This window comes from Chrysemys picta, chromosome 5 (genome assembly GCF_011386835.1).
Source record: "Chrysemys picta bellii isolate R12L10 chromosome 5, ASM1138683v2, whole genome shotgun sequence".
Taxonomy (NCBI): Eukaryota; Metazoa; Chordata; order Testudines; family Emydidae; genus Chrysemys; species Chrysemys picta.
Window position 1 is genome coordinate 135,441,052 of NC_088795.1, and position 26,525 is coordinate 135,467,576.

A 26,525-nucleotide genomic window follows, 5' to 3' on the forward strand; every position below is an offset into this window, starting at 1 on the left:
CTATTGTGCATGGAAGGAATGCTCTCCCACACAACATCTTCTAGTTTAACATCTTGAAAGGTCAATGTCTTAGAGAATCTGAAACCATGGCAATGAAGTGTTTGGGTTCTGCAGGAATGCACACAACAGGGAGACAGACAGACAGAGACACGAATGCTGATGTGGAGAGAAGATTGATTTTCCTCCTGAATCTGGATTATGTTTAGTAACTAGCTAACAACAAACATCTATAGACTATTAAGTTATACAGAACAGCCTGAGTATATCAGGAATAGCATTATCATCATTTTTGGTACAGTTCCATACAATTCTTTAAAAAAGAAAAAAAGAAGAAAAGAAAAAGCAATACACACTAGTTATAAATATTCTTAAATTTACTCTTAGTGGATTTCAAGTGAGATATCTACTGCATGTTGCTAAAACTACATTATAAGGGTTTGACCCACACATCCAGAGGTCTGGTCAGCAGTCACCAGGGTGCAGATGACAGGAAGTTGCTATGCAGTTTTACAGAAAGCAAGACCCAAAAAAGATTTAATCCTTACTTCTTGTTTCTCCAACAGTGTATATGCACAGTGACTGTCTTGCCAGAAAATAAGCCATTACTGATTGTATGATGATGTTTTTACAGGCCACTATAGTGTTCAGAAGAGGGCAACAAACAAGGACTTTTGGAAAAAGGTTAGTTTTTATATTTCTGGGTTCTGTTTTGATAATTGTCATACATAAACAATACACTATTCAATACTACCACAAATACTTAAAAGTCCTTCAATCCCATATATACAAACATTGCAAGTGAAATATAAAATAGTTACCACTGTAGACACTTGGCATTTTAAAAAAAATGTCTTTTGAGAACAGGATAGTTTAATGTGAGACTTATGCTCTCTCTATCTCGCACCTTCCCACACTATCTCAAAACATGTAGCAGATTATAATAAAAACTGCTGCTCAGAAGATATATATTTCTTATTATTAACTAATCTACATTAAGATTCAGGATTAATTTTAGCTGTTTACAAAAAATTCATTTGTCCTTTCCTTTTCCGCAATGATTAAATCATGTACAATTACTGTAATAGTCACTTAACAGATGCTTTAAAAAAAGCTAAATACATGTAGGAGTTCCAATAGGGTAGAAGCTCCTGCAACTTATATCCAATGTGCAGGATCTGTAATGACTCAGGCTGAATTCAAAAGCTCCAGAAAAGCACCAACTGCTCCAAAATAACCCTATAAAGAAAAAGGCAAGAGTTTCTATTAAACAGATTCAAGGTTTAAATATGTTTGACACGAATACTAAGACTAATATTAAAAATATTAATACCATTTCAAAATACTGGTTATAAAAGAAAACAGAAGAAAACTATTCCCAAGTACTGTATGTAAAGTTATTACAACTCCTAGTTTTACTGTTTATACAAGGAAACAATTTTTTTTTTAATTACATTGTTAGATATGCAGGTGAAAAGTTTTCAGAAGTAGAAGTTGGCAAGCTATTACTAAGCTAGCAATAAAGTAGATAAAGTTTGCATTTTTAACTTCTGAAACAATAAATGTTACATGGATAGCGTCCTAGAACTGGGAGTTTTGCAATAACTGTGGCAAATGCATAGAACTGGCTGCAAAATGTATGTTGTCAATGCCAAGAAACTCAACATTGGTATGTTATAATCAGATAATTTTAAATAAAAATGTCTTCAGTTTTGACAAGGTAAAATGGATTTAAACAGTAACTTCACCTCATGTTCCAAGAAAAGTGCCTTCAACTGCCCCTTGGACCAATAATCCAAAGCATATGCTAGAAGCCTCATTGAGATTGTATTGATCCGCAAGAAATTGCCAACAAAAACCACCCGATTAATGTTCTGCAAACATAAAAAAAATGATATGAGAATCTTTAAGCTGAATTCCATTTCATCTTCACAACAACGAAAGAGAATCCATATATTACACTTCTCGCATTTAATTATGAGGATACATGAAGCTTTTCAAATATGGCTTCTGACTGAGAGCAGTAAAAGTCAGCTAAAAGCAAAGTTAAAGTTGCCAGTATTTGTTAAACTGAATAAAGTCTAAGCAAAGTTAAAGTTGCCAGTATTTGTTAAACTGAATAAAGTCTACTGACTACTGAACTTCACAGCACTCTTTATTCCTTTATTCATACCAAGGGAGAGAGCAGATATGCAAGAAAGGATGGTTAGATAGAGGATGGTTGTCTGAGTGAGGGGAGGGGTGTCTGGGGCTGAGATAAGACTCGTGATGTATTTGCAGCTTTCTGTATTTAGATCCTCATTAGGAAAATTCCAATCAAATCCAACAGAACAGAACTGCAACTGGGAAAGAATGAAGTACTAAGCAGACTGGGGTCTTGCAGCAGTGTGGTGGAACAAGAGGAACTAGAGTGGGATGAAATCAAGAGGCATGTTGAGGTGTTCAAGATACTGGAAGAGAGGAGACAGAGAATGCATTGAAGGGGAGAGGATGAACAGTGATTGCTGAAAAGTGTCAAATAGGATCTCAAAAATACATCCAAATATAAGGGGTGTTGATAAAGTTTATGTTAAAAGCACAGCATCCAGGTTATTTCAGGGTAGGTTCTTTTCCAGAGTTCCTTTCACACCCCTTTATACCCTCTCTCTAGACCCTGAGTTGCAGCCATAAGTTTTCTGGCTAACGAGTCTGAAAGGAACCCCTTGTGGAATAACAATGCCAGTCCTTCAGCTGGCTAGAGCAGCGTTTCTGAAACTGGGGTTCGCGGCCCCGCTGAGAAACTCCTCCCCCTCCCTCCTAGGTGTGCCTCCAGCATGCTGGGGAACAGGCTTACCTGTCCTGATTCCCCACTGCTCCCGGAAGCGACGGGCACATCCCGCAGGGGAGGTCTCCATGCACTGTCTCCGCCCAGCTGACTCCACAGCTCCCAAAGGCCGGGAACTGAGGCCAATAGGAGGTGCAGGGGCGGTGCCTGTGGACAGGAGCAGCACACAGAGACCCCCTGGCCCTCTGCCTAGGAGCTGCAGCCAGAGGGATGTGCTGGTCGCTTTTGGGAGCGTCCCGAGGTAAGCACCGCACACCTCACCCTCTCCCGCACCCCAACCCCCTGCCCCAGCCCAAAGTCCACACCCAAACTCCCTCCCAGAGCCTGCACCCCCTCCTTCATCCCAATCCCCTGCCCCAGCCTGGTGAAAGTGAGTGAGGGTGGGGGAGAGGGAGCCATGGAGGGAGGGGGGATGGAGTGAGCATGGGGCGGGGCCTCGGAGAAGGGGTGGGGCAGGGGCACGGCCCCAGGGAAGGGGCAGGGCAAGGGCTGAGCCGGGAGGCTTGGGGGGTCCCCAAAAAAATTTAAATCAAAATGGGGGTCCTCTGTTTGCTAAAGTTTGAGAACCACTGGGCTAGAGGGATACTGTTGAACACTGAAGGGTACTCCTCCTCCTATACTGCCTTTTGTCCCACAAACTAGAAGTGCAGAGCATGCTTCTTCCACACCCACTACCAGCATGAAGATCAAGAAACCAATACTCAGAACAATCCAAATGTTTAAGTGACCTTATGCAGTGAAGCGGATACATCATCACTGATTCTGCAAAGTGACATTTTGGGTTTAAACAATCTCCATCCACATTTTAATAACTATACTCCTGAAAAGAAGAGGTTTTCCCTACTTGGTCCAGGGAGCTCTGCAGCTTCTTGGTCCTTCAATCAATATAGAATTTTAAGGTTCCAAAGTGACAGAAGCATCATGATTGAGCACCATCTCTGGTCCTTCAAACCTGTTTTTCCATGCATTCTTCTGTGACGGAATGCACCCCTGTAGTTACACCCTATATACCACTGTAATAATCTTTATACAAAATATGCTTTGTGAGGTATCATATGAAAACGAGTAACTCATTGGTCAAGAATATCATGGTGATATGTGTGTAGCAACGTTATATGTAAAGTTATGAACATAAAACTGAAATTATGACTGAAATGTGTTTACCAGACAACTCTGGGAAGGGGGTAAACCTGTTTCTCAAAGACAAAGGCCAATCAGGTGTCATCAAAGCTGATTAGCAATCACAAGTCAAGTGGCCATTCTTTGGCAATGGAGAGGGGCAGGAACAGATCTAGCTGCATTTTAACCAACAACATGGAATCTTTTTCATCAGAACACTCTCCATCCTCACAGTGGGAAGAACTTTAACTAGAGGTAACCCTCAGGAAAATGCACTTCCAAGGGTAACTTGATTATAAGAGTGAGGGGGGGGGGGGAGCGGGACACATGGTGGGACAACGGGAACGAACATACCATGGGCAGGACTGTTTTTGCCTGCCATTTTAGATAGTGCCTTGTACATTTATTGCCCTTGCACTAGTGCAGAATACTAACTGTATGCTGATAAGAACTATGAAAGTTAGAAGCATGCTTCAACCTGATGGATTCAATCCTGTTCAAACAGCCCCAAAATAAAGTGAAGAACGGGTCTCAGTTCTTTCATAGCCCTGTACAATGCTGCTTGACATGAATGCAACAAGGCAGCACTGTAAAGAAGCTGAAAGCACAGAGCTCAGAGAGACAGCCCCACTAAGGCCCATGAGCATTGTGTTAGCTTAAAAATGCAAGAGTAACTAGAACAAATGACACACAGAAGGTTCTCTTTCAGCAGGTATAGTTCTCTTTTCACTCATGCACTAAGTCTGGATTCCTAGCAGTGACAAGATACGATAATTTTGTGCCTGAGAAGAAACAGGATATTGCGGATCACTTTCTACCTGCAGTTCTAGGAGACTAAAGCACACTGCTGTTCCACAGTTCCCGCAACTCTCCCAGAAAAGCAATTTACCTCCTGAATAATAAGGTAAATTGACTGGACCAATAAATGACAACACATCACGTTATTTATTTTTTTTTTTTTTTACAGTGCTTTGAATTGTAGAGCTACTATTTGACTAGACCAGATGGGCAGGTGAGGAAGGGAAATCTACGGTTACAATTTAAACTGGAGCATCTGGACAGGTATGCATGAAGGTGCTTCTACAGAATTGAAAACAAGATACTGCAGACTGGTAGCACACATGAGTAATTGATTTAAATGTGTGTCTCGGAAAAAAAAGAGGTTATATGCTGTTTTCCATATTTCTCAATACCTCATTAAGTGCACACATCCGTGCTATGGAGCCAATGTTATTGGTGATGGTTATTAAAGTTGCTCTTGCCAGGTCCTCTTTACTGACAGACTCTCTCTTCTCCTTGCTCATCATATTCCCAAAGCTGTGCAAAAAATTCTAGAGTTAAGTGTCCATTTACAGGAAACTATGCAGCATCAGTATGTAGCAATGTCGCAATTCCAAAATGAATGCATGATACCATTTTTAATGGAATTATGTAATATTCCAATCATGTAGTTACAGCCTCTATTACTAAAATAAAGGTAACAATGAATCACAATTAATGTTTGTCTAAAATAGACTTAGGTTATTGTGATGGGATATAAACCCCACAACGGTACTGAGAGGGTTAACAAGAGCCTGAGAGCTCGATTCAAGGTTAATTAGGTGAATTAGCAGGTCCACTGGAAACAAGTCAGGTTTCCTTAAAAGGACAGAGAAAGATCAGTTAGAAAGAGACCCAGAATGGGACAATGGTCTGACTGAGGTGAAGCAAGAGAATCAGGAAAAACCACAGGAGGAGAGTTAGCTCCTATGGTGGGTTTCAAAACAGACAAGACTCCAGGAGGATGCCCTTGGGTGATAGTGTTCATTTGAGGAGCACAGTATTGGGGCAGACCTGGGAAGGAATAAAGTTCAAGTCTGGGAAGGGCAGAAATGCTTTAAGTTTGTCCTTTTGGTTTGGGATTTGTTGGAGAATTCCAGGGCCACAGCCCTGAAGTAAGGGTGAATTACAAGACCCTAGGGAGCCTGAGAAAAACACAGGTGAACAGGGAGCCCAGGAATTGACTTGTGGGGAGGCCTGCAGATGTCCAAGGCAAGAAGTAGCCTAGGGTGGAAGAATGGGCCTTGAGTAGACAGACCTTGCCTGCTTAATGCAGCGTCTCTAGGATGGAACCCAGAGAAGAGGAAAGACCTGGATTCCCCTTCTGGCCACCAGAAAAAGTAGTGTAAAGACTCCAGAGACCAGGGAGTGGAAGGACTACTGAGTCAGAACTTGAGGTCATGGTACTATTGTTTGTTGGACTTTTAGTGCCACTCCTTCCAGGGTAACCAAAAGTTACATGAGTTACAAGAGGTAGCACACCAATGCAGGGCTGGAGAGGCTGTCAGTAGGGTGCGCTAGAGAAGAGAGCCTACTATGCTATGCCCAGCCATGGGGGGTGCATGAACGGTGAGTCTACTCTCCGCAGTGCCAGTTCCACACAAAAACACCACACAACACCTAGAGGTGCTAAAAATATACCCTTTCTGCCCCAGTTTTTAATTCAGGCACATTATACGCATCCTCAAAAACCCAAGATATATCCTTACCTGGATGCTACAGCCCAGCCTGGCAATCCAAATCTCTCATAATCCCCTCCATAGATGTCCCGCACCAGTTTATCCACTTTCGTGCTATCTCCAAGGGATGCCATTTCAAGAGCCTCTTCAAAGGTGGAGCAGCCAGTAAGAAGACAGCAGAGACCAAAAAACGTTCCTCCTCCAAGACTAACCAAACAAAACAGAAGCAATATTTTCTACCTCTCATTTTGAAGAGAGGGAGAAAAAAGGACTGGTTTTTGTTTTTTAATTAAGGTATGTAGCTAAACTCCTCTGAATACCAAGAATTAGCTGGGCTGCCAAGCATTTTTTAATTTCCTTCTCGTTGGAAATCTAGAAAGAGGAATTCGATTTAAGTCTCCTTTCTTACCACATTTAAATCTGCTTCCTTAGGGTAACTTCACAGCCCACAGATAAACCCACCGCTTCGCATCCTCCTCCAGAGTTATTGCTTAAACCAGAAGTGGTTTTTCTCTGCTTACAATATTCACTACACAGTGTTGAATAAACAGCTATGTACAATGTAAGAGGTCAACCTGTAATGAGCTCCATGCATCTGCAAGGGTATGCCCATATGGAATTCACTGCAGAACTTGGGTCTAATTGTTCAAAGCCTAGAAAAAGTACGTTCTGCTGAATCATTGCATACACATGCTGGCAAAGACGCATAATAAAACTTTCCTTCCTGAGGTGCACTGCGCACTCCTAGTCTGTACTTTTTTTGTAACAACAATATTCCTGAAGTCCAAGAAAGTTCACATGCACAGATCTCTTGGGCTCTGCTGTATAATAGGTGGCTATATAGTCAGGTCTGAAAGAATAATAACTATGAACACCATCCCACCATTCATAATGGGTAGTACATCTTTTAAAAGTCAAAATCCAAACCCTGAATAATGGAATTAAAGCGATCACATTAAAAATTCATCTATTTGAGCATACCTGAGTTGTTTCCAAAATATGATTTACACTCCTCTGACCAAAAAAAAAAACCAGTTTCTTGCAGTAGTAGAAAGATGAACAGGTCAAGAACTGGCCTTTCTGAAAAGGCCGACTGTGGTAAGGAGACGATTGTGACATGCCATCCAGACCACAAAAAAAGACCTTTGCTTGCTGGGGGTGGGAATGAGGAGGTACTACATTATGTTGCAACAAAGAGCTCGGTCAGACAAGAGTCATTTTTAAAGCAACTTGTCCATGAAGATGTGATCTCTCTTTTACCACACGAGTATAGGCCAAGCTTCAAGATTATGCTCTTAAAGGTAATCACATTATTTATAGATCTTACCTGGTCCCAGTTACACGCTTATAATTGTCTTTGGAATATACAGCCAAGATGCTGACCCCTGAGCCAATGTTCACCAAGAGGAGAGGATATGGATTCTCCAAGTTGAATGGGAGCTTCTGACATTTTTCACAATCAGTTGGGTTTTCAAAGTAGTAGCACTCTGAATGTCCATTGAATCCAACTGAGTCAATGTACAAAACTCCTTTAATAAGGCAGTCAAGTTCATCTAGTTTGCAAAGTTGAAGGTCACCCATCTGTTAAAGGAAATAAAATTATGAAAGAACCAAAGAGATCTAATGTTTTTATACTCAGGGCTAGAAAAATGCACTCACCAGTGCATTCAGTACCCCTCCTTGCACAATACAGATGGTGGCAGAATGGTGGCAGAAGGAGTGGAGTGCAGATCACAAGAAGGTTCCTACTCTCCCACATATATCTGTATTGTGCAGAGTGGAATGCTCACTGTACTATTTAAGTGTAGTGCTTAGCAATGTGTTAACGAGGTTCATGCACATCCTCACCCCATTGGGTAGGAAGTAATAGAAGTCCTGAGCCAATGCCAATGGAAAGATTTCCCCAAAACTTCACTTGGGTTTTGGATCAAGCCCAGAGTGCCTCACAAAATCCGGAAAAGATAAGGGGTCAAGGGAAAACGAGAAAATGCTGACTTCCTCACAAGAGTCAGGAGGGAGCAGCATAATAATCTTTTAGTTGGGTCACTGCACCGCTGGACCTGCACCAGATCCCTCAACCTTTGGTTGTTTGATAAATATATTGTATAACCTGGGCTTGAAAAAGTTAACATACAATCAAGATATAAATATATTATATACACCTGTATTCCACTTATAATGAAACACACCTTCTTACGATGAATCTAGACAAGCAAGTCATTTGCAGTTAATTTACCACTTAGTTCAGTGGAATCTTAACCAAATCACAGCAATACAAGTCATAAATGAACCTTAATCAACCAGGCAAGTATGAAACAAATATTAAGCTCATGAATAGACAGCAATGGAAAAAATAAAGTTAAGGTAGGTTGCAGAGTTGACTTAAGTCTAATGACTATTCAAGTCTTGTAAAGGCATATTTAATGGAAATTAAAATGATTAATTCTGGAGTCACAGCAAAGCTGCACAATCTTAAAATAGTAAGTATCTGTGCTTACAGATGTGGGCTTATTTCTAGCTCATATTAAACTTGAGCTCAATTTAGGACACTAGACTTTTCAGAGGCTAAGTCAGAGACTGAAATTACTTTCAGCCTTTATCTTACAATCTTTCAAGTTATATGAGACTTCACTACCATATCCTAAGTGTATAGAAGCCAAAAATGCATACTGTGCGAAAGTCCTGCTCAAATTTGTACGCTCCACCTCCCGTGGCACATAAGGTAGTGTGGAGACTTGAGAAGTGTTTTTCGCTGCCCATTTGAATAAAAGCAGGCATGTCATGAGTAGGAAAGCGTATAAAGTGCAGATTGCCTTTACGTCCACACAGGGTAAGGTCCTTTAGTTCCAGGTGCACATCCCGAATGCCTGTAGATCCATAGGCTACATTTGAGGTCAGGTATTTTCGGATACTTTTAAGATTTTCCACTTCCTCCTCCTCCTCCTCAGCAGTGATGTCTTTTGGTTCAAAATAAACAAGCTTGACCAAGGTTCCTCCAATATCCAAGCCAAACCATGGAAAGACTAAGATTGGGAAAAAAAAGAAAAAAAAAAAAAAAGACACATATTATGTCTTAATTTTTGCAGAACAAAGACGTTAAATTGCAACGTAAACCCATTTGTTAATAAACAATTTCATGCCATGCAGTTTCCAAAAAATTCCACAAAATACCCATGAATCGCCACACCTACCTTCACAGACCCAGTAACCATCCCAAACTCACCAAGAAACTCACTTAGCCAGGAACTCAGATATGCTCTGAGGAGCAAGTCTGGGGTACACACCTTAACACACTTAAAAATGCCTTCACCAAAGACACTCTACCAGAGAAGTAGATTGTATCATGGAACAGGCCACTCAAATACCCCAAGACAACCTGCTTCAGTATGGAGACAAAACCCCCTCGTAGTCATCACCAACCATATCATCTTGGAACCTATATAGAGTACCATTAAACAATTACAATCCATACTTAGAATCATAGAACCATAGGGTCAGAAGAGACCACAAGAATCATCTAGTCTAACCCCGTGCCAAGATATCTGATGGAGACCATATCCTGAAAGAAATCTTTCCTGAACTCCCTCTTCTGGCCTTCAAACAACGCCCCCAGCCTCATCATCAGAAGCAAGCTCCCCACAGGCCAGGACGCACCACCTCAAAGCAGCACCAGCACAACAGATGTAAAACTTGTAGACGTATCTCCACTGCTACAATGATCCACACACCCCCAACATACCTTTCCAGAGCCATGGATCCTACACATGCCTATCACAAAACGTGTTGTGCCTCATTCAGTGCATTAAATGCCCTAATAATTATGTGGGTGAAACAAGACAATCACTACACAAAGGGCCTGTCTACACTTGAAATGCCACAGCAGCACCGCTGTAGAGCTTCAGTGTAGACACCACCTATTCTGACGGGAGGGGTTCTCCCATCATTGTAGGACTGTCGGCAATCTACCTCTCTAAGAAGCAGTAGTTAGGTGGATGGAAGAATTCTTCCTTCAACCTAGTGCTCTCTACACTGAGGGTTAGGTCGGCTTAACTACACTGTCCAGGGGTGTGGATTTTTCATATCTGAGTGATGTAGTTATATCGACTTAATTTTCTAGTGTAGACCAGGCCAAAAACACCATCTCACCTGTGAGTGAATACTTTTCACAAAGCACTCTATATCTGACTTCTCAGTTCTCATCCTCAAAGGAAACCTGCAAGAGATGAGCCTGGGAGCTTAAATTCGTAACTGCTAGATACTAAAAACCATGGACTGAATAGAGACACTTAGATTTATGGCTCATTACAACAATCAACAACAGACTGGCTCTCAGCTTTTCTTTTTCTCCTTTCCCACCTATGACTGAAGAGGTGTTAACTGGCCACTTCACCTTGAATGGTCTCTTGAAATCTGTTAACTACTTATGCTAAACAAGCTGTTCCACCTTGTATTTAGGGGTGACACTGAGGGTAGTCTATACTGGCAGAGTTACATCGCTGGCAGTTACAGCACCACTCAGAGAGCACTGAAGGGAAACCGCTGTTGTGTGTTCACACTGTCAGCTGCCTGTGCAATAGCGTGTTCACACTGGCGGCATTTACAGTGGTATTTGGAGCAGTGCGCACTGGGCAGCTATCCAAAAGAGCATCTCTTCCTCTTGTGCCGCTAAGAGTTGTGGTTTCAGAGTAGCAGCCGTGTTAGTCTGTATCCGCAAAAAGAAGAACAGGAGTACTTGTGGCACCTTAGAGACTAACAAATTTATTAGAGCATAAGCTTTCGTGGACTACAGCCCACTTCTTCGGATGCATATAGAATGGAACATATATTGAGGAGATATATATACACACATACAGAGAGCATAAACAGGTGGGAGTTGTCTTACCAACTCTGAGAGGCCAATTAATTAAGAGAAAAAAAACTTTTGAAGTGATAATCAAGCTAGCCCAGTACAGACAGTTTGATAAGAAGTGTGAGAATACTTACAAGGGGAGATAGATTCAATGTTTGTAATGGCTCAGCCATTCCCAGTCCTTATTCAAACCGGAGTTGATTGTGTCTAGTTTGCATATCAATTCTAGCTCAGCAGTCTCTCGTTGGAGTCTGTTTTTGAAGTTTTTCTGTTGTAATATAGCCACCCGCAGGTCTGTCACTGAATGAGTATTTTGAGTATTTTGCTTCCTGATGTCAGATTTGTGTCCATTAATTCTTTTGCGTAGAGACTGTCCGGTTTGGCCAATGTACATGGCAGAGGGGCATTGCTGGCACATGATGGCATATATCACATTGGCGGAAGGGGACGCAGGGCATCCTGGGTCCTGTCCCAATGCCCCGTGATGCATTGCTTTGCATCCCAGCAATCTCTGTGCTTCTGTCCACATTTGGCGCCATCTTTCAATGGTTTGTGTACTGTGTACACTGCCTCTTCGGTTTGCAGGAATGGATCCCGCACTGTTGACTGACATGCTGCTCGCTCTCACTAACACATCATGAGTGGCAGTGGAGTTACTCCTTAAACTACAAAGGCAAGAGCAGTTCTACATTGATCTTGCCACGTGCAGTAGCTACAACAGGAGATTGCTTGTGGCATTCACGGAGGTGCTGATTATAGTGGAACGCCGTTTTAGGGTTTGGGAAACAAGCACTGAGTGGTGGGATCACATCGTCATGCATCTCTCGGATGACGAGCAGTGGCTGTAGAACTTTCGGATGAGGAAAGCCACATTCATGGGACTGTGAGATGAGCTCGCCCCAGCCCTGCGGCGCAAGGACATGAGAACGAGAGCTACCCTACCATTGGAGAAGTGCATAGCAACTGCACTGTGGAAGCTGGCTACTCCAGACTGCTACCGATTGGTCACTAACCAGTTTGGAGTGGGACAGTTGACCGTTGGATGTGAGTTGACGGAAGTGTGCAGGACCATTAATCACATCCTGCTCTGAAACACGTTTCCCAGAGTCACTGTCTGTGACATTGTGGATGGCTTTGCACAAATGGGCTTCCCTAACTGCGGAGGGGCGAAAGATGGCCCGCATATTCCAATTCTGGCATCACACCACCTAGCCACTGAGTACATTAATTGGAGGGGGTATTTCTCAATGGTTCTCTAGGCGCTTGTGGATCACTGTGGGCATTTCACTGACATTAACGCAAGCTGGTCTGGAAAGGTGCATGACTCATGCATCTTTCGGAACACTGGCCTGTTCAGGAAGCTGCAAGCAGGGACTTTCTTCCCAGACCAGAAGATCACAGTAGAGGAAGTCAAAATCTCCATTATGATCCTGGGAGACGTTGCCTACCCCTTAGTACTGTGGCTTATGAAGCCATCCACAGGGCACCTTGACAGCCGCAAGGAGCGGTTCAACAACAGGCTGAGCCAGGGCAGAGTGACTATTGAGTGTGCTTTTGACCATTTAAAGGCCTGCTGGTGCTGCCTATATAGGAGGCTGGACCTGGCCGATGACCATAGTCCTCTTTAGTTCTTCATGGCCACTTTCTAATTCTGACAACATTTTATAGAAGCAGTATTGTTTACAACACAGAGACCACTGATTCAGTGATTTAAAACACAGGCTGACCCCAGGCAAGCACACATGAGCCACAAGACCCCCAGAATGGTGAGTAATTGCAGGGGCAGGGGAAATTAGTGTTTCAGGACCATACTGTACACTGCGCACACAGCTCTTGGGAGAGCCAGCACTGGGGGTGGTGGTGGGGGGAAAGAGCCTTATAATCATTACTGTCAGCACATTTTCCCCAGGTTGTGTTAATTATGGAAGATATCTCGCTGCTGAAGGTGAGCAGGGAATCAAGGGAGGGTCTTCTCCAAAACTGCGGCTTCCACCCTGGCCCTTATGCAGCTCACCTGTGTGCAGCAACGGTCCCCCCCATCCCCGTGATGGCAGAGTGGCGTGGGAAAGTTACCATTAATGGGGCAAGTAACAAAGCAGCTCTGCCAAAGAACCTGTGGCAGCAGATTGCCCAGTATCTCCAGGAGAGTTTTGTGGAGATCTGAGGTAGATTCCCGTGAAGTGAGGGAGGCAATCAAAAAACCCCGTTCTGCCGCTCAGACTAGGCATGTGATGGTACGTGCATCATACAGACACAATCCTGCTTTCTGCAACCCTCCTGCCCCGAACAACTAGCTGTTGCAGAATAACTCCATGTGTGGACAAGCCTTAAGTAACCATGTGTTATTCTCATAGTAACTCTTGTCCTACTCCTTTCCTCTTAATCCTCAAGTCAAAAAAAAATTAAAGTGTGAGCTCTTTGGGGCAATGAACATGTAATACTTTTTTTTGTTCTGTAAAGCATCTAGCAGTACTGGACATTATGGAATTTGAACCTGGCAGAGTGAATAATTTTTTTTTGTTTTCTTATTTATACAAACTCCAGAAGTGTCTGATGAAAAATCAGGGTGGATAAAAATCAATGATTTTATTTAAAAAAAAAAATAAAAATAAAAAACAATCTGATTTTTTTTTAATTTAAACTGGATTTTTTTGATAAAATGCTTCTTGGGGAAAAAACCTATCTAAAGATAGTTTTAATTAAGATACATTATAGCTCAAAGATATCTCATCATGGAACAGAGATTATAAATTCAAATTCTATAGTATGAGGCAATATATTCATGTAATGTTGAAGAAAAGTTTTGTAAATGAATTCCAATAGTTCATGGATTAGAGACCCAATTTTATGGGGTTCCAGGGGCTTCTGTATAGATTATTTAGGTTAATCTTGCTATCTACCCAATGGGACTCCATGCTCAGTCTAGAAGATACCACCAGATGCTTAGTTTTGCAGTTCTCAAACTCCAAAGTATCCAAATATAACATGCTTGTTAACAGCAAAATGTTTTTAAATAAATAATATATAGAGGTGAGAAATAACAGACCTCAACCCTATTGTCCTTCTGCAAATTTGTGTACACAGCGTCAATCCCTGACCTCTCTCTAAAAGTACAAAGTTTCAAAAAGTTCAATGAATAGAAGATTTTGGGGGGCAGAATAGATCTGGACAAGGAGAAGAAGTCTGGAGATAAATGTGAGAATGGAGGAATAGGCAGTAGAAACAAAAGTGAAACTGTTTGAGCAGCATATTCCAGAAGTCTTGAGGTCTTTCTGAGTGTAGCCTTCATTGATTTGAGATCTACTATACCATTCTCTCACTAGAAGGGAAAACCTATAATGGCAGCAGGCCGTAAAAGAGACCCAGTTTGGGAATATTTTAATGAAGTTCCTCTACCTGTGGGTAAGACAGGCATGCATGCAAAATGCAAACAGTGCAACAAAGATATGCAAGGTCTGGTTGTCTGAATGAAGCAACATCATGAGACGTGTTCCTTCTCAGGAGGAAGCTACGTTGAAGATGATGAAAGGAACATGTCTGAACATGCAGGATCTTCAGGTTGGTAAACTTTTTTATTTCATACTTCTTTCTTAAGGACTGCTTATCTTCCTTCTGGACTATTCTTGAATTCTCATGTTTGAGCAAAAAATATAGTTGTTACTCTATGGTACTATCATTTTAGATGCAGTTGTGATAAAGAATAAATATACCGCTACCTCGATATAACGCCACCCGATATAACACGAATTTGGATATAACATGGTAAAGCAGTGCTCCGGGGAGGTGGGGCTGCGCACTCCAGTGGATCAAAGCAAGTTCAATATAATGCGGTTTCACCTATAATGCGGTAAGATTTTTTGGCTCCCAAGGACAGCGTTATATCGAGGTAGAGGTGTAGCTGAAATAGGCAGATCTTCCTTTTACAATTTCATCTTTAAAGTAGTACTGTCAGTGAATGCAATGAGTAATACTAAATGAGCAGTATGGTAATAATAATTAAACAACAGCATTGACTTATTTTGTTTAGGAGAATCCATCCTCAACTTAGAGGATTCTGAAGACTATCCACCTTCAAGATCACCATCATTTTCTATAGTTTCAGAGTTATCTGAAAATGATAGTGTTTCATCATGTATGTCACATAGCCACAATATATCACCAGTAGCAAAAAGAAAAAAAAAAAAAAATCTCCATCATCCAGAAACAACCATAGATAAGTTTGTGATAAAAACCAGCAGATTACAAAAAGAGGTAATTGATGAAAATATTGCCCCATTTGTTTATGCAACAAACTCTCCTTTCCGTTTGATTGAGAACCCACAGTTCATTAACATAGTTCAGTCATTAAGACCAGGATACAGTCCACCCAACAGAACAGATGCCGCAGGCAAATTGCTGGATAAAATAGAGAAATTGAGCAGCGTGCAAAAGGTCTAAAGGGTAAAATTGTTAACCTGAGTCTTGATGGGTGGAACAATGTCCACAATGATCCTGTTATATGTGCCTGTGTGACAACAGAAGAAGGGACTGTCTTCCTTACAGAAACAATTGATACATCAGGAAATGCACACACAGCATAATACTTACAAGAAGTAGCAGTAAAAGCTATAACAAACTGTGAAAAAAAATTCTAATGTCTAGTACGCAGCTTGGTCACAAACAATGCTGCAAATGTATCCAAGATGAGAAGAAATTTAGAAAAGAGTGAAGAGAGTCCCAAGCTAATAACATACGGCTGCAGTGCTCATTTGATGCACCTCCTAGCCAAAGACTTCAGTGTTCCAAAAATAAAGGCTAATGTTGTTGAAATTGCAAAATACTTCCGTAACAACCACTTTGCAGCTGCTGCTCTGAAAAAAGTGAGGGGAACCAAGCTAACTCTCCCACAAGAAGTGCGATGAAACTCAGTAGTGGACTGTTTTGAGCATTATATCAAGAACTGGCCTAATCTGATGACACTTTTGTGAACAACACTGTGAAAAAATAGATGGCACTGTCACAGCCAAAGTTCTCAACATTGGGCTTAAGAGAAATGTTGAACACGTGCTGAGTAACCTGAAGCCTATTTCTACAGCCTTGAACAAAATGCAGGGAAATAGCTGTTTTATTGCTGACACTGTTGAAATTTGGAAGGAACTGAGTGAGATCTTAGAAAGAGAAATATGCAATGACAGAGTTCAATTACAAGCATAAAAAAAAAAAAAAAAAACGAATGGGGCAAGCACTATCTCCAGCTCATTTTCTTGCAAATATTCTCAATACTCAGTACCAGGGTCAAACCTTAACTGCTGAAGAGGAGGAGTTGGCTATGACATGGACATCCAGCAATCATCCCTCCGTAATGCCAACTAGAATAAACTTCAGCGCTAAGGGTGAACCATTCAAGAAATATATGTTTGTTGATGATGTTTTAAAGAAAGTCACACCAGTGAACTGGTGGAAGTCAATTAAGCACTTAGATTCACAGACTGTTGAAGTGATAATCTCAGTTTTAACAGCAGTAGCTTCTTCTGCCGATGTAGAAAAAGTATCTTCTTCCTTTGGACTAATTCATTCTAAATTGAGAAATCATTTGGGACCTGAAAAAGCAGGAAAGCTTGTTTTTCTTTTCCAGATTATGAGCAAACAGAAAAATGAAGTTGAAGACAACTGAGTTAGCTGCAGAAGCCAATATTTTAAGTTTCTCATGTTAACCTGGCTGACATAGTCAATTTAATTTTTGTTTTTTTTTTAAATATTTCATTTAACTATTTTAGTTAAATATTTTAACAAAAACAAACCCATTTAAAAACTTGAATGTTTAACTAAATTCAAAAATTCATATGCTTGTTTTGTTAAAATATTATGTTTGCTGTTGATGAAAAAAAAAACAGAATATATAACGTTGTTGTTTTAGTTAAAGAAAAAAAAAATTAAATGTCTGTCTGGTGATGTTCTTCTCCTAATACAGCATGGCAAGAAAATCCTCCAAATATTAATGATTAACCTGTTGAATTGGAGATAGTTCATCTCCCAATAACTTCATTAATATCCTCTTCAATTACCTCTGGTAAATGAAATAACCAAACTATCATTCGTTTTCTGATATAGCTGTAAAACTAATCTGAAAAGTTTTCAAAATAAATCACTTTAAAACTGTATAGTGTGTACCTTATAAAAATGAAACCTACATCTATCTGAGTTGTGAAGAATACGTATTAAGGTTATAACAACCAAGAAGAATGCACTTTTATGTAGAAATCCATGATTAAATTGAGTCTTCCTGACTAGTGACTAGTGATTTAAATCAATTTGATTGAAATCAAATCCACCCTGTGAAAAATGGTGACAATCACAGATCTCAAAAAGTTATGAAGCTCAAACTGTATTTCAGATTGATCTTTAAGTTATGAAACAATTATACACTTCTACCTTGATATAACGCTCTCCTCGGGAGCCAAAAATTTTTACCGCATTATAGGTGAAACCACGTTATATCAAACTTGCTTTGATCCACCGGAGTGCACAGCCCTCCCCCCCCCGAGCTCTGCTTTACTGCGTTATATCAGAATTAGTGTTATCTCGGGTCGCTTTATATCAGGGTAGAGGTGTACTAAGAGCTAACAAGAAGCTTAGCCTACAGAGCACAGGAAACTGACAGATGACAGTTAAATGTAGGACAGCATCTCTCTACTTACTCTAAAATATTCTGTATTAAATGTGAATCCCCTTGTACCATTATGGAAATTATAAAACCGAGAAACCTTTTTTTTTTTTTAAACACATTTAATAAAAAGTTGTATTAAGTCTACACTTCTTCACCTCTCTAAAATGGAGCTTCATTAGTAATTAACATTTTATATAAAATTTCAAATAATAAAAAGGTATTAAGGACTTAAATTTAGGACAACTTCCAAAATATTTTATTTTTACCTCTAGTTATTTACATTACTTTCTGTTCTAAATGTTATGTGTAGTTTACATCTTTGGCTGGATTTGATCAAATATACAGTATTTGAAAGGTTGAAAGATACAGAAGCTCCTTCACAGAAATCTGGTAACAGGACCAGAGAACTTAGGACAAGAGTTGAGTGAAATTTTTCTACCAAAACTTTTTTCTGGCAAAAAACTAACAAGAACAAAAATCAAAACATTTAATTTCCCTATTTTCAAAATGGAATGTTTAGATTTTTTTGATTTGAAACAACTTTGTTTTTTAAATTAAAGGAGATTTCTAAAGTTTTAAAAAATGCTCATATTCTAAACTTTTTGTGACCCAATTTTTTTTTTTCCTCCAAATACTTCATTCCACAATGCTCTCCAGCTAGAGAGACACCATGCATCCTATTCCCTACTGGGGAACTATTGAAGTTTCCTCTTCTACTTTCTATGTCAGTACATTTATATGAAAGAAAAACAAATATCTATGCATAGGAATAATAATTCCAGTGCTGCTCTCAGATCATATGCAAGGTATTTTCTTGCAGTTGTTCATAGTGTCTACAAAGATAAGTGGATTCTATCCTTGTTCAATCTATTTCTGTTAACAGAAACAACACTCATTACAGCATAGATTCCATTAATCATTTGGATCTAGTCATTATCAGTTTCATATCCTACACTTGAGGGAAAACATTGTCTATTCATGTCCAGGTCATTTGGCATATCTTCTCCTACAGTCTTATCAAAACAGATATGATATTGATACCCTCTTTCTTCATCTGGGCTATTTACCACATTACCTACTACCAAAAATGTACTTACTGAACTGTGTGAAGAAAAGATTCTTTTAACTGTGCCATAGTCCAGTAAATGTGTCAGTATGAGGGGAAAAAATAAGTTCTCTCTGGATCAGTTTTCATATGTACATTGGCATTGTGTACATGCAAATACAGAGAGCAATGCCCAACCATTAAATACTTTTTGAACTGGCACTAATTTAAGATTTTGATATTACTTCAAGAGCAGATGGAGATCTCATAGGAACCCTGTTTCACATAAATTTCCAGGAACATCTTTTTATTCCACAAAGCAACAATCAGTCAATAATTGCATACACAAACTACTAGAAAGGAACAAAGATCATCAACTTGAACTACAAAGCCACTGGAGTCCTTTCATTCTTGAAGAAGCAGGCTCATCTACTAGTGCAACGTATATGCAGGGCAAGACAAACCTCAAGGTCAAAAGGATTACTTGCCACATACCACCACCAGATAAGTGGGAGCTAAAGTAGGACAATCTTTAATCATCTGCCCATTAAGTGGTTCTCTCATTTAGACTTGTAACTTAAAACAAGAGGGTACCAGTATTGTACTCTTGCCAATGCCATCACGGAACATGGAAGATAGACAGACATTCTACCTGTGAAAGAATCTACTCGTGGATGCCTTTCCCTTATTTCTTAAATCATCAATGATCTGGAAAATAAATCTGGACAGACTATCTGTAATCCTAAGTAGACCACACTGGTCTCTCAGGCTGCAGTTCCCAAGGTTTATAAAGACACCCAAGATTCAATCCTCAACCCTCAGGAATATTAACCCAACGTTTCTAGACCCAGCCATCTCACATCTTCTGTTTCATTGGGATTCTCCTGTGAGGCATATGATGAAACTGACACTTCAACCTTGTTTTGTGGCCCTCAAAAGTCTTTTCAATTCCCTAATGGAAACTTCACCATATTTGTTTTTACATAAATTAGGAGAGTAAACTTGGTCAATTAAAGAACCCCATCTTCAATGCTTCTTTTAAAAAGATGATCCTTAGTCCAGGTACTAACTTTCTACACATAAAAAGGTGCCCTTATTTTTGCTCAAAGTCTAAATCTACTTTGATTGTGAAATGGGCTAACGTCTATCAACAGTGGATCAAATAGCGAAGAAAGTCATATTTTATTGTTCCTTTACCCAGGGATCTTAAATGATTGAAGGTCTTCAATACTCAATCTTCTCAATGGATCAAGTTATACACTAAGCATGCAAAGCATCCAACAAGATCCGCCTCCTCAAGGCAAAGTCTGCAAAGGACTCTCAAGCCATAGCTTGGAATAATAGAGTTTTATGCTATTCAGTATGCCCCCCTAAGATTTGCAATTCCTTCAAACACTACAAGACTGTCTCTCCTCAGCCAATGCAACCTTTGACTCCTTCAGGATTCCTCAAACTAAGCAAGCAAATAAAGTCTCAAACTACAAAAATGAACAAAACATTTTCCATTTTAATTTCTCCTAGGGTCATTTTATGAGAAATATTTTGTATTTACTTTCTTTCCCACCTTGGAATCTGATATTTGCGGTTTGCTATTTCCCATTAAAGATATCCATGCAAGTGGATGCTCATGTATCAAAGAGAAAATTAGTTTCCTTACCTGTAATTATAATGATGCGTACCCTCTCTTATGACTATTACTTTCCTATATATCAACAGGTTCCTAATAAAGGGATAATGTCTTTCATCCTATACTTCGGAATTCTTTTTAATGTCTTCTACTCAATTATGCAGTTTCAGCTTTGGAAGTCATTTCCTGACAACTGTGTTGCTGCAGCCGTTCTGCAGAATTTGAACTTGAAGTGAGGAAGAAGGCGGGGAAGCCTAGAATGCTCACATGGTGTGAAATTGGCATTGAGTAGTATTCCCTAAAATTACCATAAATAACATCCAGACCAGTGGATGCCTTCTATTATGAAAAATAAGTTTCATATTAAAAAAAAAAAGATAGGCATGATGGACGGGAGAGCTCCTTTCCTGCTGCCAGAGAGAGCCTTCAGTGCAAAAGATAGAGCCCACAAGCATAGTCCGAACTCTGGTTAAAATTCCCCATTTACTGGTATAGTGAGGACTATACCTCAGTACTTCTGTTTAGCAAATTGGTCTGTAGCTAGTAGGCATCTGATTTTTTTTTTTTTAAACAGGGCTTGAAAAAATAATCAGACTAAAATCTACCGGGGCTCATCTGTTTAGCACATTTTATTCACTGCACAAATAGCACCTCATATTGAGGTTGCTTCAGTTATCTTATTACTTTAAGGTAGAGTTGCCTTCTTCCAACAAAAAACGAACTTCAGGGCAAATAAATAACCTTTCACTTTTGCTTTAATAACGCTAAGCCAAGCCCATGGGTAACAGCCCCCTGAACAGCAGCTGCTCCGTGCCATGCTAAGATGAAGGCTGTTTTCCTTTTGCCAGCTACCTCATCTACATGCCATTTCCACCACTGCGCTCCTAAAACATTGGTTTTCGGATCTCATGTGCTCCTTACCCACCCTACCGAGTTCCCCCTTCAGCCCTGGGCAGCTCTTCCCCATCAGAGGGGAGGGATAGCTCAGTGGTTTGAGCATTGGCCTGCTAAACCCAGGGTTGTGAGTTCAATCCTTAAGGGAGCCATTTAGGGATCTGGGGCAAAAATCTGCCTGGGGATTGATCCTGCTTTGAGCAGGGGGTTGGACTAGATACCTCCAGAGGTCCCTTCCAACCCTGATATTCTATGATACCATGGCTCAACCCCTGACATGTACCACTCCCTGGGTGCCTCATTCATCCCCCATCCCTCAGCCAGGCTCTAGGTCCAGCTTTTGTCACGCCCTTCCTAACCCCACCTACTTCTCATTGCTCCTCCCATTTCACCCCCTCCCTCTACTCCCCCCTGCCCCATTCTCCACCCCCTCTGACCCTGCTCGCCCGGCCTCATCTACCCCGCCAGCACCTGCTCCACCTCTCCCCAGCCCCGCCCACCTGCCCCGCCCAGCCCCACTCCCTCCTCCTCGCAGCCCCGCCCCTCCCCAGCATCACCGCCGCCCCAGCTCCCGCATCACTTACGCGGGCGGCTCTTGCGGAGGGAGTCGAGGCGCTGGCGGGACACGGAACCGCCCCGCTCGCGGGGGTGGGGCCCTGCCCCGCTGTCAGCTTCCGCCCCGGCCCCACTGCTGCTGCGCCGCCGCCGCCACGAAGGGACGGGCTCCCACCGCCGCTTCTCCTCCGGGCCGCTCGCCGCCGCCGCCTCGGGGCTGCCGCCGCCATTCTGCAGCGGCTCCATCCGCAGCGCGGCCCGGCCGCTCTCCTCAGCAGCGACAGCCGCGCGCCACCGCCGCAGCCAACACCTGCACTGCGCCGGCGCCGAGCGTGCCCCTTCCTGGGGGGGTGGGACAGCCCTAGAGTTTGTGCCAATCGTCTGTTTCAGAGGCCAGAGCGACAAGAGGACTGACCAATAGAAGTGGGACATGGCCAACGAGGCGGGAAAACGGCATATCGATCACCCTGGTCCAATTATGTCCTCCAGTCACGGATATTGACAGGTGAATTAAACGAATAATGTGGCGAGCGTTCACACAGGGTGTTTCACACGAATTTATCGGGGGACTGTTTGAGTCCTACGATTTAAGAGGAAGAGTGACAGGGATTCCGTCCAATGGAACGCTAAGGTTGACCAAGCGGGGCGGGAATAGAGGAATGATTGACAACCGCAGTAGCTATAACAACACGGCCAACGAGCAAGCCGCGTCCGGCTCCGTGGCTCAACCTGCCATGGGCAAATTCTCCCAGAGGGCGCCGCGGCAGACCAGCGTGGGGTTCATTTGCATTATATTAACATATATGCAAATAGCAGAGGCCTAAAGTGGCCTGCTCGGAACAAAGCCAACCCCCCACCCCCGATGGATACCGCCACGAGCCCCGCTCCCCGCGGAAACCTCCTGCCCCCTCCTCCCTATTGCACCCCAGCACCGTGTCCCCCACGGCAACCCCCCACTGCACCGTGCCCCCCCCACTCCCCACGGCAACCCCCCACCGCACCGTGCCCCCCATGTCAGCTCACCGCCCCCGCCCCACCGTGCCCCCCCCACTCCCCACGGCAACCCCCCACCGCACCGTGCCCCCCATGTCAGCTCACCGCCCCCGCCCCACCGTGCCCCCCCCACTCCCCACGGCAACCCCCCACCGCACCGTGCCCCCCATGTCAGGTCACCAGCCCCGCCCCCACCGTGCTCCCCACTCCCCACGGCAACCCGCCGCCCCCACCGCACCGTGCCCCCCCACTCCCCACGGCAACCCCCCACCGCACCGTGCCCCCCATGTCAGCTCACCGGCCCCGCCCCCACCGTGCTCCCCCCTCCCCACGGCAACCCGCCGCCCTCACCGCACCGTGCCCCCCCACTCCCTACGGCAACCCCCCACCGCACCGTGCCCCCCATGTCAGCTCACCGGCCCCGCCCCCACCGTGCTCCCCCCTCCCCACGGCAACCCGCCGCCCCCACCGCACCGTGCCCCCCCACTCCCTACGGCAACCCCCCACCGCACCGTGCCCCCCATGTCAGCTCACCGGCCCCGCCCCCACCGTGCTCCCCCCTCCCCACGGCAACCCGCCGCCCCCACCGCACCGTGCCCTCCCCACGGCAGCCCGCCGCCCCCACCGCACCGTGCCCCCCCACTCCCTACGGCAACCCCCCACCGCTCCGTGCCCCCACGTCAGGCCCCCGCCCCCACCGCACCGTGCCCCCCACTCCCCACGGCAACCCCCCACCGCTCCGTGCCCCCACGTCAGGCCCCCGCCCCCACCACACCGTGCTCCCCCCTCCCCACGGCAACCCGCCGCCCCCACCGCACTGTGCCCCCCCACTCCCCACGGCAACCCCCCACCGCACCGTGCCCCCCCACTCCCCACGGCAACCCCCCACCGCACCGTGCCCCCCATGTCAGCTCACCGGCCCCGCCCCCACCGTGCTCCCCCCTCCCCACGGCAACCCGCCGCCCCCACCGCACCGTGCCCCCCCACTCCCTACGGCAACCCCCCACCGCTCCGTGCCCCCACGTCAGGCCCCCGCCCCCACCGCACCGTGCCCCCCACTCCCCACGGCAACCCCCCACCGCTCCGTGCCCCCACGTCAGGCCCCCGCCCCCACCACACCGTGCCCCCCACTCCCCACGGCAAGTCCTCACTGCACCGTGCTCCCCACGTCAGCCCCCCGGCCCCGCCCCCACCGTGCCCCCCACGCCCCATGGCAACCCACCACCGCACCCCCAGCACCGTGCCCCCCCACGCCCCACGGCAGCCCCCCACCACACCCCATGCACCATGCCCCCCACGCCCCCCGGCAGGCCCCCACCACACCATGCCCCCCACTCCCCACGGCAGCCCCCCCCCTCCCCAGTGCACCCCCCCACTCCCGCCCCCCACTGCACCCCCAGCACCAATCCCCCCATTCCTCACAGCAACCCCCCACTGCACCGTGCCCCCCACTCCCCACAGCAGCCCCCTGCCGCACCCCCAGCACCATGCCTCCCCACTCCCCACAGCAGCCCCCTGCCGCAATCACAGCAACCCTACAGCATCCCATCCCCTGCAATGCACCCCCATCCTCCTACTCCCCACAGTAACCCCCTTCCTCCTCCTCCCCCTTTCCTGTTTACCACAGCATCCCTACAGCACCCCTTCCACAGTAATTCACCCCTACAGCATCCCATTTCCCACAGCACCCTGCCCCCTGTTCCCCACAGTAACCCCCGGCCCCTGCCCCCTCCTTAGGGTTACCAACTTTCCAACAGCACAAAACCAAACATCCCGGCCCCACCCCTTCTCCAAGGCTCCATCCCCACTTGCTCTCCCACACCCTCACTCACTTTCACCAGGTTGGGGTGTGGGAGGAGGGTGAGGGCTCCAGCTGAGGGGGCGGGCTCTGGGGTGGGGCCGGGGATGAGGGGCATAGGCTGCAGGAGAGGGCTCCAGGCTGGGGCAGGGGCTCTGGGCTGGAGTGTGCAGGCTCTAGGGTGGGGCCAGAAATGAGGGGTTTGGGGTGCAGGCGAGGGATCCGGGCTGAGGCAGGTGGTTGGGGTGCGGGGGAGGGGCTCCAGGCTGTGGCAGAGGGGTTGCGGTACGGCTGGGGGCGGGGGCTCAGGGGTGGGGCTGGAGTTTGGGATGCAGGCGGGGGTACAGGCTCCAGGCGGCACTTATCTCAGGGCAGCTCCCAGGGCCAGGGGCAAGCACAGCGGGGCGATGGGGGAGTTGGTCCCCTTAGTGACGCAGGGGCCAGGGTAAGTACAGCAGGGCAGCGGTTCCCGGAGTAAGCACAGCGGGACGGCGGTGTGTTGGTTCCTGGAGTGAGGCAGGGGCCGGGGGCAAGCACAGAGGAATCGGGGAGACAGGGTCCCCCTGACGTGGTGTGGAGCTTTGGGAACCAGTTCTCAATCTCTCCACCTGAGCTGTGGCTGCTCCAAGCAGCAGCAGCTGTTCTTCCTGCCCTCCTGGCGGGGAGGCTGATTTGTGATTACTCCTGTAACTGGACTTCACCCCACGCTGCCGGTCGCCGGGTTTTGGGGGAAGGTTTTAATTTATTATTCTCTCATGCAGGTTCCAGGGATTCCGGGGAGATTACTGCTGAACCCAGGAACCTGAGTAGCAAATACTGCCTTCTCAGCCACCGTGGAACCTGCATGGGGCATATCAAAAGCTTCTTCTGGACCAGAGATACTTTTCCCCAGGGGGCTTAGGGTCTGGGAAGGGGAGGCGCAGCTGCAGCTGGCCCGGGACTTCTCTGGGAGGGGGGAGCTCAGGGAGAGGAACACATCTCTGAGGAGTATACAGAGACAAAAACAGAATCTTGCGGAAATCTTGGACAATGTGTCTCAGAGAGCACTAGACCATGTGTCTTGTGCAAAACTCTCTAGTTTACTAGTGTGACGAACTGGGCCTGTTCTCACTGTGGTCTGTGAATGCTGACAGGGGAGTGTGCTGGGATAGTCTGCATTGGAGGATGGGATCTGCCCGAGGGCGCATTCCTGAGTGTGTAACATGAGAACCCAGGAAGGGGTTGAAGGCCAGGTGACTCCTGAGCCCGGGAAACTGGACAAAGGCTGTGGGTGGGGTCGCTGAAGGCAGGGTGCTGGAAGCAGGCTGGAGAGATGGCTGGGAGACAGAGATGGCTCTGACCCCCCGAAGGGGGGTGGGCTGGAATGCCCTGGGACCCCAAGCTGGACTTAACTGAGGGGGTCCTGTTGTCTGTGCCTGCAAGACCTGTCTTGGACTGTATTCCTGTCATCCAAATAAACCTTCTGCTTTACTGGCTGGCTGAGAGTCATGGTGAATCGCAGGAAGCCGGGGGTGCAGGGCCCTGAGTTCCCCAATACTCCGTGACAACTGGTGGCAGCGGTGGGATCTACTGCACCCCGTGGACGGCGCTTCCTGCAGTAAGTGACTGGGGAGCAGTAAAACGAAGGGGGATTGACGGGGACCAGGCCTGCTGAAGAGTGGGAGAGAGACGGTTATTACC

General features: G+C 45.2%; 1 protein-coding gene across 4 annotated transcripts; it reads right to left on the reverse strand.

Annotated features, from left to right (window-relative positions):
• Positions 1–356: 356 nt before the first annotated feature.
• On the reverse strand, positions 357–22,524 carry PANK2 (pantothenate kinase 2). 4 transcript variants are annotated; one of them, XM_005291498.5, is made up of 7 exons: positions 22,084–22,417; positions 9,109–9,461; positions 7,766–8,019; positions 6,469–6,645; positions 5,134–5,257; positions 1,746–1,871; positions 670–1,236 (listed from the first exon to the last, which is right to left on the reverse strand). In XM_005291498.5, exons 1-7 carry the CDS (start codon positions 22,298–22,300, stop codon positions 1,186–1,188), a joined length of 1,302 nt encoding a protein of 433 aa, XP_005291555.3. In that variant the 5' UTR covers positions 22,301–22,417; the 3' UTR covers positions 670–1,185. The 4 variants fall into 4 exon arrangements, 3 of the variants coding, with proteins under 3 accessions (XP_005291555.3, XP_042711533.1, XP_023962148.1); XR_006175718.2 differs by lacking the exon at positions 5,134–5,257 and having other exon boundaries at positions 357–1,236; positions 22,084–22,524; XM_042855599.2 differs by lacking the exon at positions 22,084–22,417 and having other exon boundaries at positions 9,252–9,461.
• Between the last annotated feature and the right edge of the window lie 4,001 nt (positions 22,525–26,525).